This window comes from Hemicordylus capensis, chromosome 4 (assembly GCF_027244095.1).
Source record: "Hemicordylus capensis ecotype Gifberg chromosome 4, rHemCap1.1.pri, whole genome shotgun sequence".
In the NCBI taxonomy this organism is placed as follows: Eukaryota; Metazoa; Chordata; class Lepidosauria; order Squamata; family Cordylidae; genus Hemicordylus; species Hemicordylus capensis.
This window is the reverse complement of record NC_069660.1, coordinates 319,805,877-319,819,958: the sequence shown is the minus strand read 5'-3', so window position 1 is coordinate 319,819,958 and position 14,082 is coordinate 319,805,877. Positions and strand designations below refer to the sequence as shown.

The 14,082-nt window shown below is 58.3% G+C and overlaps 1 protein-coding gene across 2 annotated transcripts in view; it reads left to right on the top strand.

The window, feature by feature from the left end:
- The window catches only part of TONSL (tonsoku like, DNA repair protein), a 33,814-nt gene extending 19,855 nt beyond the window's left edge, over window positions 1–13,959 (top strand). Inside the window, exons 15-26 of one of the 2 annotated variants that reach the window (XM_053249938.1) lie at window positions 127–290; window positions 1,968–2,091; window positions 2,333–3,087; window positions 3,555–3,631; window positions 4,096–4,255; window positions 4,820–4,898; window positions 5,304–5,605; window positions 10,461–10,632; window positions 11,810–11,988; window positions 12,144–12,217; window positions 12,543–12,676; window positions 13,475–13,959. In XM_053249938.1, coding sequence (XP_053105913.1) covers window positions 127–290; window positions 1,968–2,091; window positions 2,333–3,087; window positions 3,555–3,631; window positions 4,096–4,255; window positions 4,820–4,898; window positions 5,304–5,605; window positions 10,461–10,632; window positions 11,810–11,988; window positions 12,144–12,217; window positions 12,543–12,676; window positions 13,475–13,671 — 2,417 coding nt within the window. In that variant the 3' untranslated portion in view covers window positions 13,672–13,959. The remainder of the gene's footprint in view (window positions 1–126; window positions 291–1,967; window positions 2,092–2,332; window positions 3,088–3,554; window positions 3,632–4,095; window positions 4,256–4,819; window positions 4,899–5,303; window positions 5,606–10,460; window positions 10,633–11,809; window positions 11,989–12,143; window positions 12,218–12,542; window positions 12,677–13,474) is intronic. The other variant, XR_008307131.1, reaches the window with a different exon arrangement.
- The last annotated feature ends 123 nt before the right edge of the window (window positions 13,960–14,082 follow it).

The window sequence follows — 14,082 nt, the reverse complement described above, 5'->3', positions numbered from 1 at the left end:
TAGGGGGAGGAAGCTGGAGGGGGGGCATTCTGGGGAGCCGGAGGCCCAGGCCCAGAAACCGGGCTCCTTCTTCTCGAGGTGGGGTCGGGGCTGCATTGAATGGGGACCCATCCACTCTTCCTCCAGAGGTTGTCCGTTTGCTCTTGGACCATGGCGCCACCATCGATGACCCCGGGGGGCCTGGGTGCGAGGGCATCACCCCCCTGCATGATGCCCTCAACTGCGGCCATTTTGATGTGGCTGAGCTGCTGGTCGAGAGGGGGGCCTCGGTCCTGCTGCACAATGCCAAGGTGAGGGGTGGTGGTGGTGGCGGGAGGGGCCTGGCGGGAGGGGACCGGGCCCCTAAAATGGAAGTGGCTTCGGCCCTGACCTGCTGGGCTGGCCTTTGGCCTCCAAGGGGAGGGGCTCGTCTCCTCCTCAGTGCGGCTTGCTGACTGTCCATTCTGGGCTGCTGCTTGGTCCCTCGCTTGCATGCCCACACAGGCCTCCCCCCACCCTCTGTTGCCACCTGGAGGCCTCCCCCCTTCTTGGGAGGCGGGGAGTGTGGGCTGCCTGCTTCTGAGTGGCCCACGTTCACCCTCCCTCCGTCCCCCTTGGATTTAGCCTTTGGGGTGCCACAGAGCTCTGGAACCTGTGCAGTGCAAACGTGTGTCCATATTTCTGGCCCCACTGCTGAGGTGTCATCTACCTTGTCACACATTGTCACAGATCACACCCTGCTGCTGCTGCTGCTGCTGCTGCTGCTGCTGAGGACCCAAACGAAACCAGCCCTGTGATGTTTAAGTTTAAGCGCTGCCACCAAGCAGACGTTTGGGCTGACTCTGGCTGAGTCTGCTCAATACAGCCTTCCAACTTCCATTGTAATTAAAATTTAGTAGTATGGTAAAGGCTTTAGGTGTTGGGTGGAGAAAACAGACAGAAGCGACTACTCTTTAAAAATATGACAAGCAATTTTACTTTTAAAATAGTTCAGTTTAAACCAGCAACTTCTTTGAAATCTTCAGTAGAAAAAACCAGCAACCAGATGAGCTTAAGGGAGAGATGAAAAGTGACCCAGGCTCATCCAAACTGGCCTGTAGCACAAGGCCCTAACTTGGGAGTCCTCTGCAGTCGCCTCCGCTTTTCCAGCAAGCCCGGCTTGTCCCTTGCTCAGCTCCGGGTCCTGCTCTTCCTTCCCAGTACTGGGGTTCCGTCCCAGACTGCTGGCAAGTGATCCAGCTCTCCAGGGAGAGGCTCTCTCTTGGCGATCCCTTCCACCCCTTTTTCTCTGCACTCGCTTCAGTTCTTCTTTCTCTCTCCAGCTCTGCGCTGCTTTCCAGCTCTCCACCATCCACTCTCAACTGCCCTCCACTCCTTCCCTTGGACTGCACTCTGAACTTTTTTTCCAGCACTAAGACACAGACTCCTTATAGACATTGATTTCCCTCCCATTTTTTCCAAACCCTCCAATCCGCATAACTTAAGCTCTGTCCATTTTGCAAAACACAACCAATAAAACTGAACCTCCAAAATCAAACCAGTACATTTCATTGCCCTCAGCAATGAAGCTGCTGAACAGGAACCTTTGACCCCTGCACGGCTTTCTCCACACAGTGCATGGCAAGGCAATGGCACCGCACAATCCTGTCTACCAAGAGAAGAGGCCAAGGCCTCCTTCCTTCACACATGTGCTGTGCCGCTTCCATTTAAGCTGCAGGGAAAAGGGGCTCCCCGGATGCAGCCGGAGAGAGGCCCTGTCCCCGCCACCCTGCCCGTGGCACCTGGGGGCAGGGGCCCCTGTGGGAAGTGGGGTGCTGGGCTCGATGGGCCTCCTTGGGCCTGACCCAGCAGGGCTGCAGCCCAGAGTGCCTGCCAAGGAAACCTGCCTCCTCCCTCTGGAGGTGCCCAGGGCATGGTGGCCTTGCTCCCTGGGATCCCCGGGCCAGGCACCCACGCTCCCTGCCTGCCTGCCTCCCCTCTCTGCCTAGGGCCTGAGCCCCCTGGGCACTCTTCAGGAGTGGGTGCGGCTCTACGGCCGGGACCTGGACCGGGAGACTCGCCAGCGCTGCAAGACCATGGAGGGCCTGCTCCGGAAGGCCATGGCCGGCCGAGGTGAGCCGCAGGGAGGGCGGGCGGGAGGGAGGGGGCTGCCTCTGGGGGCGGGGGTGAGGGCTCAGGGCCCTCCAATCCTGCGTGTCTTGTGTGTGTTGCCAGCTCTCCTCCGAGGCCTCCTTGCTGCTGCTGCTGCTGCTGGGCTGTGGGGGAAGTCCGAGGCCAAGGGGTCCTGCTTTGGCCTTCTCTTGCCCAGCCATGTGGGGCGATGGCCTGCCACTGCCCCCTCTTGCCCCCACAGGCTCCAAGTCTCAGGCCCCCCGAGAGCAGCTGGCCGCTCAGCTCTTCGACGCAGAGTTCGCAGAGGCCGAAGCTTCCGGCCCCCCCGGCCCGGCCCTGCCGCCCCCCAGTCCCAGGAGGGCGCCCAGCCTGAGCGGCAAAGGGGAGCCCAGCCTCGGCCACCCCGAGCCGGAAGGCGACTGCATGGCGCCACTGAGGCCGGTCAAGAAGAGGCAGCGGCTTCTGGGCCAGAGGCGGGCCCGGGACGAGGGGAAGCCAGCGCCCCAGGAGGCTGAGCCGGCCGCCCCAGCCGAGTACCGGGCCGCCATCCGCGGTCTGGGCAGCGCCTGGTCCCGAATCCCTGCCAGCCCCCAACACCTGGCCCCTGCCGACGGGCCAGCCCTGATCCCCCCCGAGGAATACGTGGGAGACGACTGGCTGGAAGACGACCTCGGCCAGAGCTGGGGGGGCCGCAAAAGGAGCCGCCCCAGCGAGGAAGAGGAGTCGGAGTCGGAGCCGGAGGCAAGCCCGGAGCCCCAGAGCAACCGTGGGGGCCCCTGCCAGCCCCCTGAGGCTGCCAGGAGGCGGCGCCCGCGGAACAGGCAAAGCCGCCTGACCCAGATCGTAGACCGGACCCCGCTGGGAAAGACGGCAGGGGCCAGCGTGGTGGACGGCCCAGCAGGGCCCGAGCCCGGCAGCCTGGGGGGGTCCGGCAATGGCAGCCGGGTCGACGGCGAAGCCGGGGGTGGAGCGAGCCCACCGCGGGGGCTGGCACAGGTGAGCTTCCCGTGGGGCGGAGGCAGGTGCCCGGCGCACGTCTGGCGGGGAAGCAGGCTTCCGTTTGGGGGGGGGGAGCAGGCAAGAGGCACAGGCCTCCCTCTGCACGTGCTGCGTCCCCTCCTGCCTTCTGCTTGGCGAGGCTTGATCCGTAGCCCGCCTGATCCCTCCCAGTTGGAGGAAAGCGGAGGGGCCATTTGTGGGGGGGGGCATCCCTCAGGCATGCTTCCCCTGCTCTGCACGCAGAAGGCCCCAGGTTCAATTTCTGGTGGCCTCTCAGGGTAGGAGGGCTGGGAAAGATTCTGCTCTGCCTGCAGTCCTGGAGAGACGCTGCCAGTCAGTGCTGGCAACTCCGTTAAGTGGGCAGTGTCTGGGCAGCCTCGCCTACGTCTGCTTTTGGCGGGGGGATGCTCTCCACAGCCGGGGGGCAGTTGGGGGTTCCCCTCACCCGTCTTCTCTCTTGGTAGCCTCCTGCTCCTCCACCGCCAATTCGGGTGCGAGTTCAAGTGCAGGATAACGTCTTCCTGATTCCCGTGCCCCACAGGTAAGGGGGGGAAGGGCTCCCTCCCTCCTTGCAATGGGCCGGAGGGGACTCTGCCTCTTGCTCCGGACCCCCTGCCCCACATTTCTCTCACGGCCAGAGTTTGACCGCCGTCCACAAGAGATTTCCCCGGGAGCTGCTGCTCGAGGATGGCTTGGCCCTCCTTGCCCAGGCGGCTCAGCAGGCCGTGGCTCTTCCTTGCGGCTGGCTCAGAGCCCCTTCAGGCCATCCGTCCTCCCCCCTCCGGGTCTCCTCAGCTGGGTTCTTGGGAGCACCAGGGGCCCCGTCATCCGCCCTGCCGGGGCAGGAAGGGATTGCAGCCCCTTGAGCTTGGGGCGGCTGCCGAGAAGCAGCTGTGCGGATCTGGAGGAGGCCTTTGCTGGCTTCCTCCCTTGCTTCCCGCGGGGGGGGGCGGGATGGAGGCGCTGCCTGTGGGTCTCAGCCCCCGTCCCCCCCTCCCCTTGCAGCGGCAGCAGCGAGAGTCCCCGTGTGTCGTGGCTGGCAGAGCAGGCCGCCCAGCGCCACTACCAGACCTGCGGGCTGCTGCCGCGCCTCACTCTGAAGAAGGAGGGCGCCCTCCTGGCCCCCCAAGACCTCATTGGGGACGTCCTGCAAAGCAACGAGGAGGTGAGCAGCCTGGCCTTCTCGCCGTGGGGTGCAGGGCTTCCAGATGCATGTGTGAGTTCCTGTGGTGGGGGGGGCGCCTTCCTTTGCTGCACTGGTCTGAAGCAGCAGCAGCCCTTGCTCCCCCCCCCGCCCTTGCTCCCCCCCCGCCCTTGCTCCCCCCCGCCCTTGCTCCCCCCCGCCCTTGCTCCTCCCCCCGCCCTTGCTCCTCCCCCCGCCCTTGCTCCTCCCCCCCCGCCCTTGCTCCTCCCCCCCCGCCCTTGCTCCTCTAAGGCTTGGCCCTGGTGAGCTTTCCTTCCTGAGTGCTGGGAGGTGCCGCGGAGCGGGCCCGCTTGGCTCTGTCTGCTTGCCGCAGGCCGAACGAGAGCTTGCCTGTGGTTGAGGTGCTGACGGGTTGGGGGGGGTGGAGCACTGGGGAGAGCCTCTTGCTGCAGGGAGGCCGGCCGAGGGCTCCCAGCAGAGAGAGGGCTGAGCGCTCAGAGGGGGGCCTTGGCGGGAGGGGGGGCGCCAGGCCCCAGGAGTCTCCCTCTGGCCCTGGGGCTCATGGGCTCTCGCTCTCCCTCGCAGGTGCTGGCGGAAGTGGAGTCCTGGGACCTGCCCCCCCTGGCGGAGAGATACCGCAAGGCCTGCCGGAGCCTGGCTGTGGGTAAGCCGCGCCCCACTCACTGCAGGGGCGGGCGGGCGGGCAAGCGAGGGGCTCCTCCGCTCTCCTTCAGAGCCAACCCTGTTTGCCAGCTGGCATTCTCGGGGGGGGGGGGGGGCAGGGGACAGTGGTCCATCAGAAGGCTGACCCTTCCCTCTGCCGCCAGCCCCCGGCTCAGTGACTCCTCCTGCTGCTGCTGGGGTTGCGCCCAATTGGCATCCCGCTGAGCAAGCAGGGCATGCCGGTTGCTGGGGCAGCCTCATCGGCTCATGCAGCTTCTGCTCTGGCTGAAGTGTGGGGGCTCCCCCCCCGTTCTCCCCCTCCCGTTCTCCCCCCCACCCCGTTCTCCCCCCCGTTCTCCCCCCCCCGTTCTCCCCCCCACCCCGTTCTACCCCCTCTGCCTGGCAGGGGAGCACCAGTTGCTGCTGAAGACCCTGGGGCGACAGGAGGCGGGGCCTTCCTTCAGCGCCTCCGGCCTGGCTCTGCGCCGCCGCCACCTGACCCCGCTCCTGCGGGCCCTCAAGCTGCAGACCTCCCTCCGGCGGCTCTCTCTCTCCGGGACCGGCCTGGGCGACGACGCGGCGGGCGAGCTGCTGGCCTGCCTCCTCACCCTGCCCGGCCTGAAGCGCCTGGACCTCTCGGCCAACCAGCTGGGCCCCGAGGGGCTGCGCCAGCTGGCTGTGGGGCTCTCTGGCTCGCCTGCCCTCCAGGTAGAGTTGGCGGGGCCCTGCTGGCCTCGGGGGGGGGGGGTGATGGTGGCGTGGGGCTGGGGGGCCTGGGAGGGATGAGGAGCTGCTTCTGCCTGCCATGTATATGCCTTGATAGAATATGGGGAGGGGGGCTTTCTCTGTGGGGGAAGTGCACAAAGGTGGGGCTGAGGTTGAGGGTTGGGAGAACGTGGCTGAAGGCCCAGCTGGGGCGGGGGGCCTTGGTCTCTGCGTGGTTTCCAAGTTCCACTCTCTGAGCCTCTTGGTGACCTTCTTCTCGGCCTCTGTGCATTCTGGGGGATCTGCTCCTGGGCAGCGCTTGGTCTGCGTGCTGAGCCCCAAGCGCTCTGGCGTGAGCCTTGTGACCCCCAGTAGCGGTGGCCCTTGTTTTGCCACTGCTGCAGGCCCCTCCCTCTCCAGCTGCCTTTTTGAGGGGTCACGGATCACCCTGTGCTGCTACCGCTGGTCAGGGCCCGGCCTCAACTGGCCCTGTGACTTCTGAGTTTTAACTGCTGCCACCAAGACTTTCTGGCTTTCTCTGGCTAAGTCTACTAAAACAGTCTTCCAAACCCTTACCACTGGGATTGTTTTGGTCTTTTTCTGCCACAGCCTTTCAGTTTCAATTTGTAGATCTTTGTATTTTGTGATTTTTTTTCTATTTCTTTTCCTTCTATTCTGCTATCCCCTGGTATTGCTTTGTCGGCTATTTTGACTTGTTTTTCTTTCTTCTCGACTACAGTTATATCTGGTGTATTGTGTGGCAGATGTTTGTCTGTTTGTAGTCGGAAGTCCCATAATATTCTTACATCTTCATTTTCTTCAGCTTTTTCAATTCTATGGTCCCACCAATTTTTGGCTACAGGTAGCTTGTAATTTTTGCAGATGTTCCAGTGTATCATCCCTGCTACCTTGTCATGCCTTTGTTTGTAGTCAGTCTGTGCGATCTTTTGACAACAGCTGATTAGGTGGTCCACGGTTTCATCTGCTTCTTTACAAAGGCGGCACTTGCTGTTTGTGGTTGATTTTTCGACTTTTGCTCTTAATGCATTTGTTCTTAGTGCCTGTTCTTGTGCAGCCAGTATTAAACCCTCTGTTTCTTTCTTCAAGTTGCCATTCTTAAGCCATTGCCAGTTCTTGGTGATGTCTGTTTTTCCACTTACATTGTGCAAATATTGACCATGCAGTGGCTTCTTTCTCCATTTTTCTGCTCGGTTCTTGACTTGTTCTTTCTTGTAGGTCTGCTTTCTTTCATTGGTGTTGAATAGTTTCTCGTTATTGACCATTTGAAGTGCATCTTCTTCACTGTCCTTGATATATTCTTCAAGGCCTCTTTTCTCGTCCTCTGCTGTTTGATGGACTTGCAGCATTCCTCTTCCACCTGAGCTGCGAGGGAGGTATAGCCTATCAACATCACTGCGGGGGTGCAGAGCATGATTGATGGTCATGATTTTCCTGGTCTTACGATCCAGCGTCTCTAGCTCTGCCTGGGTCCAGTCTATTATTCCTGTAGTGTATCTGATAACAGGTATAGCCCAGGTGTTTATGGCTTGTATGGTGTTCCCGCCATTGAGTTTGGACTTGAGGATTTTTCTAACTCTCCTGATGTATTCACTTCCAATTTTTCTTTTAACTTCAGCATGTGCAATGTTATCAGCCTGAAGAATGCCCAAGTATTTGTAATGTTCTTTCTCTTCCAGGTTCTTGATGTTGCTTCCCTTGGGTAGTTCTATTCCTTCTGTTTTTCTTATTTTTCCTCTATTGATTATTAATGCAGCACACTTGTCTAGTCCAGACTCCATTGCTATATCGCTACTGAATATACAGACAGTGTTTAGCAGTGATTCGATTTCTGACTGGGACTTTCCATACAACTTCAGATCATCCATGTACAGCAGATGGTTGATTTGACTTGATGTTTTAGATGTTTGGTATCCGAGGCCTGTTTTGTTTAGTACTTGTGAAAGTGCGGTCGTTATTATTATTATTTCTTGTTTACACAGTCAGACAGGTGTTATTGACTGGTTTGTTTTATTCAGACATCGAGTCCTTCCCAAGGACCTGGGATGGCTGAATTTTATTGTCAATTGTTATAGATATCATCACAGAATATAGCCTGTTCCCAGTACAGCTGCTTTTTGTAATTGGCTGATGGTGATTTCTGTGGCCCCTATGATGTTGAGGTGCTCTTCAAGGTCTTTTGGAACTGCACCCAGGGCGCCAATTACTATTGGGATTATTTGGGTCTTTTTCTGCCACAGCCTTTCAATTTCCATTTGTAGATCTTTGTATTTGGTGATTTTTTCTATTTCTTTGTCTTCTATTCTGCTATCCCCTGGTATTGCTAGGTCGATTATTTTAACTTGTTTTTCTTTCTTCTCGACTACAGTTATATCTGGTGTATTGTGTGGCAGATGTTTGTCTGTTTGTAGTTGGAAGTCCCATAATATTTTTGCATCTTCATTTTCTTCAACTTTTTCAATTTTATGGTCCCACCAATGTTTGGCTACAGGTAGCTTGTATTTTTTGCAGATGTTCCAGTGTATCATCCCTGCTACCTTGTCATGCCTTTGTTTGTAGTCAGTCTGTGCGATCTTTTGACAACAGCTGATTAGGTGGTCCACGGTTTCATCTGCTTCTTTACAAAGGCGGCACTTGCTGTTTGTTGTGGATTTTTTGACTTTTGCTTGTTTTTATTATTATTATTATTATTATTATTATTATTATTATTATTATTATTATTATTTTAAAATATAAACAAAATTTTCCTTTAAAAATAGTTCAACTTAACCCAATTGTTTCTTTGAAAAGTTTAGTACAAAACCAGCAACCAAATGAGCATAAGGAAAACAAAATATGATCCAAACGCCTGCCTAGCACAGGGCCCTCTCTTGGAGTCCTCTGCAGTCACCTCAGCCTTTCCAACAAACTCGGCTTGTCCCTTGCTCAGCCTCGGGTCCTGCTCTCCTTCGCAGTTCTGTGTTTTTCAGCCCCAGCCTGTTTCTTCTTGCTGGTGAGTGATTTTAGCTCTCCAGAGAGTTTCTGCTCTCTGCCTGTGCCAGCAATGCCTTCACTTGGACTCTTCTTCCAGCACTTGGGACTCCTTTTCCAACACACACCTCTCTGCTGAAAGCAGCCTCCTTATATACACAAATTCCCCTCCCCTTTTTCCAAACCATCCAATCACTAGAACTTAAGTTCCATCCATTTTTCAAAACATAACCAATAAAATCAAATCTCCCCTTTCTTCCAAACTCTCTATCTGTTCTCCCTCCAAAATGAAGCTACAGAGCAGGAGCTGCAAACCTTTGACCCCTGCACAGCTTTCTTGATGCAGTGAGTAGCAAGACAATTTACAACGTAAGATCTTATTTACAAAAAGAAGCGGTTTAGGTCTCATTCCTCCACACAAGGTCTCTGCGGAGATACGAGGCTTGCGTCCAACCTGCCCATGCTGTTCTTCTAGCCCCGCCTTGACACGGTCTCTGCCACTGACTGCAGCATCTCCAATGACCCTGTCACATATTCTAATGTGAACTGCTGCCCAGCCCAGCTACTGCGGTCAGAGCCACCTCCACCACCCCATCTCCCCCTTGAGAACCTCCTAGTTCTTTGCCCAACGTAAGGCGAGGTCCTTTGGACCACGGGCTTCCTTCAGTCTCCATCTTCTGCCACTTTAAGATTTGCTCACTCTGGCTTTGTCCGCCGAATCGGAGGGCTCGGAGCAGCCCAGCCCAGCCCTGGCTGTGCTGCTGCTCTCTCAGGCTCGCTGCCCCCAATCATTTCGACTCTCTGCATCTCCAGAAAGCAGAACCTCTTGCTCCCCGTCCCCTTCCCTCTGCATGCACAGGACAGCCCCCTTGGGGCAGACGCCATTGGGCCACACACGGGGCTCCGAGCGTCCTCTCGGCAGCATCTCTCGCGCTGGGTCTCATCCACCATCACGCGTCCAGCTTGACTTGCCTGTCGCCCAGGACCCACGTGGGCTCGTGGCACTTGACGGAGGGGTCCTGGTCCCCTGAACTCCGCCTTCATCTGACACGATGCTGCTGCTGCGCACTCCCATTCCTCTTTGGAGGGGCTGCTCGGATTTGCCTGACCCCCGTGTGCTCTCCGTCCAGCTACAGTGGCCTGCTTGTCCCCCACAGGGGCGGATGTACAGAGACCACGAAGGAGAGTGACGTTCGCTGATCACCCAGACAGCCATGCAGCCCACCTCCCTCCCTCCCTCCCCACTGCACCCATTTTGCTGTGGCCATCCCTTGGCCCGGAGGGAGGCAACACGGGCCCCACCTACCTAGCCACGTGCCATTGTCCCGGGGGGGTGGGTGGGGTGTGTGTGGCTCCCACGAAAGCCCATGAGAGGTCCAGGCCAAGTGCTGTGCAGGCGCAGATCCCCATAGGTTTAGGGTTAGGGTTCTCATTCCTCCACACAAGGTCTCTGTGGAGATACGAGGCTTCCCCAAAGGGTGACTGCACAGCTGGCCGCTCGAAGAACATCCATTCCAGCCAAGTCACCCTCTCTTTTCATGGGCCTCTGACCCCGACACCACCAGCAGGACTAGAAGCTTGCTGTCGCTTTGAAGGAAACCGGAGGTTATTGGGATTTTGGCACAAGAGTTGGATTCCTCCAGAGACCAGGGGCAGTGGCTGTGGCTGCTACCAGCCCTCTGGACATACCCGCTCATGCTTCCTCTCTTAGTCCTCATCGCACCTGGAATTTGACAGAGGGGCAGCTTGTATACATGGGGGGAACCCCAGCCTGCTCCCCCCTCCCTCTTTGTCCTTGCCCACAACTTGGTGGCAAATGGTTTAGCTCGCTGTGACCAATTCTCTTCTCCTCCCCCCCTTGTTGTTTCAGCACCTGGAAGAGCTGGATCTCAGCTTAAACCCCTTGGGCAACAGCAGCGGCCAGTCCCTGGCCTCACTGCTTCAGGCTTGCCCCGTCCTGAGCACCCTCAGCCTGCAAGCCTGTAGCCTCACCCCAGCTTCTCTGCAGCACTACCGCCTCCTGCTGGCCAGTGCCCTGAAAGGTACAGCACAGAGATACAGCAACTTGGGTGGCAGGGGGTGGGGGCTTTTGGCCTTGAAAGATATGGGGGAGTGTGTGTGTGTTGCAGCCCCCCAAAAGAGCAAGAGCTTCTGTCTGTTATGATCTCAAGAGTTTGCGTTGCTACCTGTTTCTTGGTTTTGCCTGGTTTTGCCACCCTGCTGCTACTCACAGGGAGCTCCTTTGTAAGGAGTTGGGGGCACCAAAGGCAGAGCCTCCGAGAACTGCAGCACGTCCCTTTTGCTGGATGCAAAAGTATGTCCTTCGCAAAGAAAACGGTTCTGTCCAGCCCTGTAGGGATATCTCCACGCATCTCAATTTGGTTATTCAGCAAGGAAGTGGTTCCTTCTCTAGGGGCAGAAGCACCCTGGGGTAGAGAGGGCCTTCTTCTGTGGAAGGAAGCCATATTCTCCCACAAAAAGAGCTGTGTATTAGTGATCGGGGCCCCTTCTCCGAAAGGAGAACACAAGACCTGCTGCTGCTTGGCTGGGCCCACATCCAGCATCCTGCCCGTCTCTCCCTTAGGAACATTGGAAGCTGCCCTATACTGAGTCAGACTATAGGTCTATCTAGCTCAGTATTGTCTGCACAGACTGGCAGCGGCTTCTCCAAGGTTGCAGGCAGGAATCTCTCTCCGCCCTATCTTGGAGATGCTGCCAGGGAGGGAAAGCAGGAACCTAGATGCTCTCCCCAGAGCGGCTCCATCCCCTAATAAGGGGAATCTTATGTAGGAATCCCAGGTATGGAGAGCCAGCGTGGTGTTGTGGTTAGAGTGCTGGACTAGGACCGGGGAGACCCGAGTTCAAATCCCCATTCAGCCATGAAACTAGCTGGGTGACTCTGGGCCAGTCCCTTCTCTCTCAGCCTAGCCTACTTCACAGGGTTGTTGTGAAAGAGAAACTCAAGTAAGTACTACACCGCTCTGGGCTCCTGGGAGGAAGAGCGGGAGATAAATGTAATAATAATAGTAATAATAATCTCTTGCAGTGCTCACACGTCTAGTCTCCCATTCAGCTGCAGCCAGGGTGGGCCCTGCTTAGCTGAGGGGACAAGGCATGCTTGCTGCCACCAGGCCAGCTTCCCTCTCCCCTCCTCAGGCGTAGCTGTTGCTGCCCAGAGGCTCTGCTAGTGAGGATGCTGAACGCCTGTTTTTCTCCCAGGGGCTGTGCATCTCCAGAGGCTTACGGTGTCCCACAATGCACTGGGCTCCGCAGGCCTTGAACTGCTCCTCACGAGCCTGCCTTGCGAGACGCTCACCCACCTGGAGATCAGCTCGGTCAGCGCAAGAGCAGGGGACCAGCAGCCTCTGCGAGATGCGGTGGTCTCCTACCTGCTGCAGGTAGGAGGAGGCTGTGCCCACGAGAGGCCTTGGGAAGGGCGGGGGTGCTCTGCAGGCTGCCTCCCCTCAGTGCAAAGCCACTCTGGGAGAGAAGAGGGGACGCCTCCCTCCCGCTCAGCGCCCTCAGTGCTGCATCCCGGCCCTTTTCCGGACAGGAAGGCTGCGCTCTCACCCACCTGGCTCTCTCTGGGAATCACGTGGACGATGCTGCCGTGGCAGAACTGGCCAGGTATGGAGAGGGTGGGGACCGGCAGGAAGGGGAGTGTGGCGTGTGGGTGGCTTGTCCGTGTTTGTTTCCCTTTGAAGCCAAGCGCCGCTGAGAAAGCAGTTAAAAGGTTCCATCAGGAGCAGGACTGCTGGAGGGCAGGGAGTGGGGGCAGAGAGGGTCATTTTGAGTACTGGAGAAAGTGCGCTATAAATACTCTGTTGAGCTTCCTAACCTGGGGACGGGAGGGACGCCTACATGCGGGTAAAGCTCTTTGGTGCCAGCAAGGCCCCCTGTCTGTCTCACGGGCAGCCTGCCTACCCGCCGATCTCTTCTCTTCTCTTCTCAGGTGCCTGCCCATCTGCCTCCCTTTAGTCTCGCTGGATTTGGCTGCAAACCCTGAAATCAGCATTGTTGGCCTCCGGATGCTGCTCCTGGCCCTGGAGGAGAGGAAGCGTGGCCTCCAGTTCCTCAGCTTGGCGGGTAAGGCTAGGAGCCATTTTGGCTACCTGGGGGGTGGCAAGTCTGGTAGCCCCTCTGCCCCCAGGCCTGGAAGGCTGCAACTTCTGGGGGTCACAGCTGCGTGGCATTGTGGCAGGGGTCGATGGTTGCCTCATGCCCTGTCGGGTGCCTTTTAGCTCCCTCTCCTGAGTGAAAAGGAAGCCGAATTAGCTGTGCCCCTTCCATGGGGACATCCCATCCCCACCCCCCGTCTCCTGGGGGTCAAGGCCTTCTGCAGGGACCTCGCTTTCCTCCACCCGTCTTCTAGCTGGTCTCCTTGGACATCTCCGCTTGGATCGCTTGTCGTCTTTGCGAGCATGATAGCAGGGAGCTGTCTGCAGGCGGGGGTGTGTGTGTGTGTGTGTGTGTGTTAGTCCTGTGGCCAGTTTCCCTCCCCCACCTCCACTGGTGCAGAACTGGCATCTCACGCGGGCTCCCTGCCTGCAGCTTGCTGGGGTAGAATCTGTTCCCAGCCAGCACCAGCACCCCTGCCTGTTTGGGGCCGTGGCTGCCTTCTCGCCGCTTGTTGGCAGGGGCAGCTCTGAGAAGGCCAACCGGGGTGGGTGGTCTTGCTGGGCAGATGCCCCCCTCCTCGAAATGTCTCAGATGGCGGTGGCTGCTACCACTGAGCCAAAGGCCTGTGGCCAGCAGGGAGTCGTGCCTTCTCCAGCCTGCCTTGGCAGAGAGCACGGACAGCAGCGGCACAAGCCCAGCGTGGCCCCTCCAGGCGAGGGCAAGGCCAAGCTGACGGGCCAACCTCCCTCCCTCCTTCCTTCCTAGGCTGCGCCGTGAAAGGCCCCCTGGACGGCGTCACCTGGGCCAAGCTGTCTGCCAACGTGCGCCAGCTGCTGCTGTGCAGCCACCACCTGAGCAGGAGTGACCAGCGCGACGTCGCCGAACTGTGGCCCAGCCCTGCAGGCGCCTCTCTGCACTCGCTCACCCGCCACCACAAGCTCTTCTGCCAGTGCGTGCAGTAAGGCTTAGCAGCCAGGCTGGACGCGAGCCTCTCTGGGCTAGCGTGGCTTCAGCAGGCTCTGCGGCCAGCCTTGTACACTGAGCCCGGCGGAGGGGAAGCGCTTGCTCCGGCCCAAGAGGCACTTCCCAGCCCCCCTGGAGGCGGCTGACACCCCCAGCCCACACACTGTTTGGCCAGGACTGCTGCAAGCAAGTGGGGAGATGGCCTGCCTTGGACCCCAGCGGGTGTGTCTGCGTCTTGTCCTGGCCCCTTGCCCCCTGTGTATTTATTGAATCTTTCCTGTACAAAGGCAGCGCCTCCGCTCCCTGCTTCTTTGAGCTCCCCGGGATTACACAGCAGGGCAATGGGTTGGAGCAGAAAATGAGACCAGCCAGCCTGGGAGAACCTCTGAGCAGGAGAGCAAGAAGTTGGT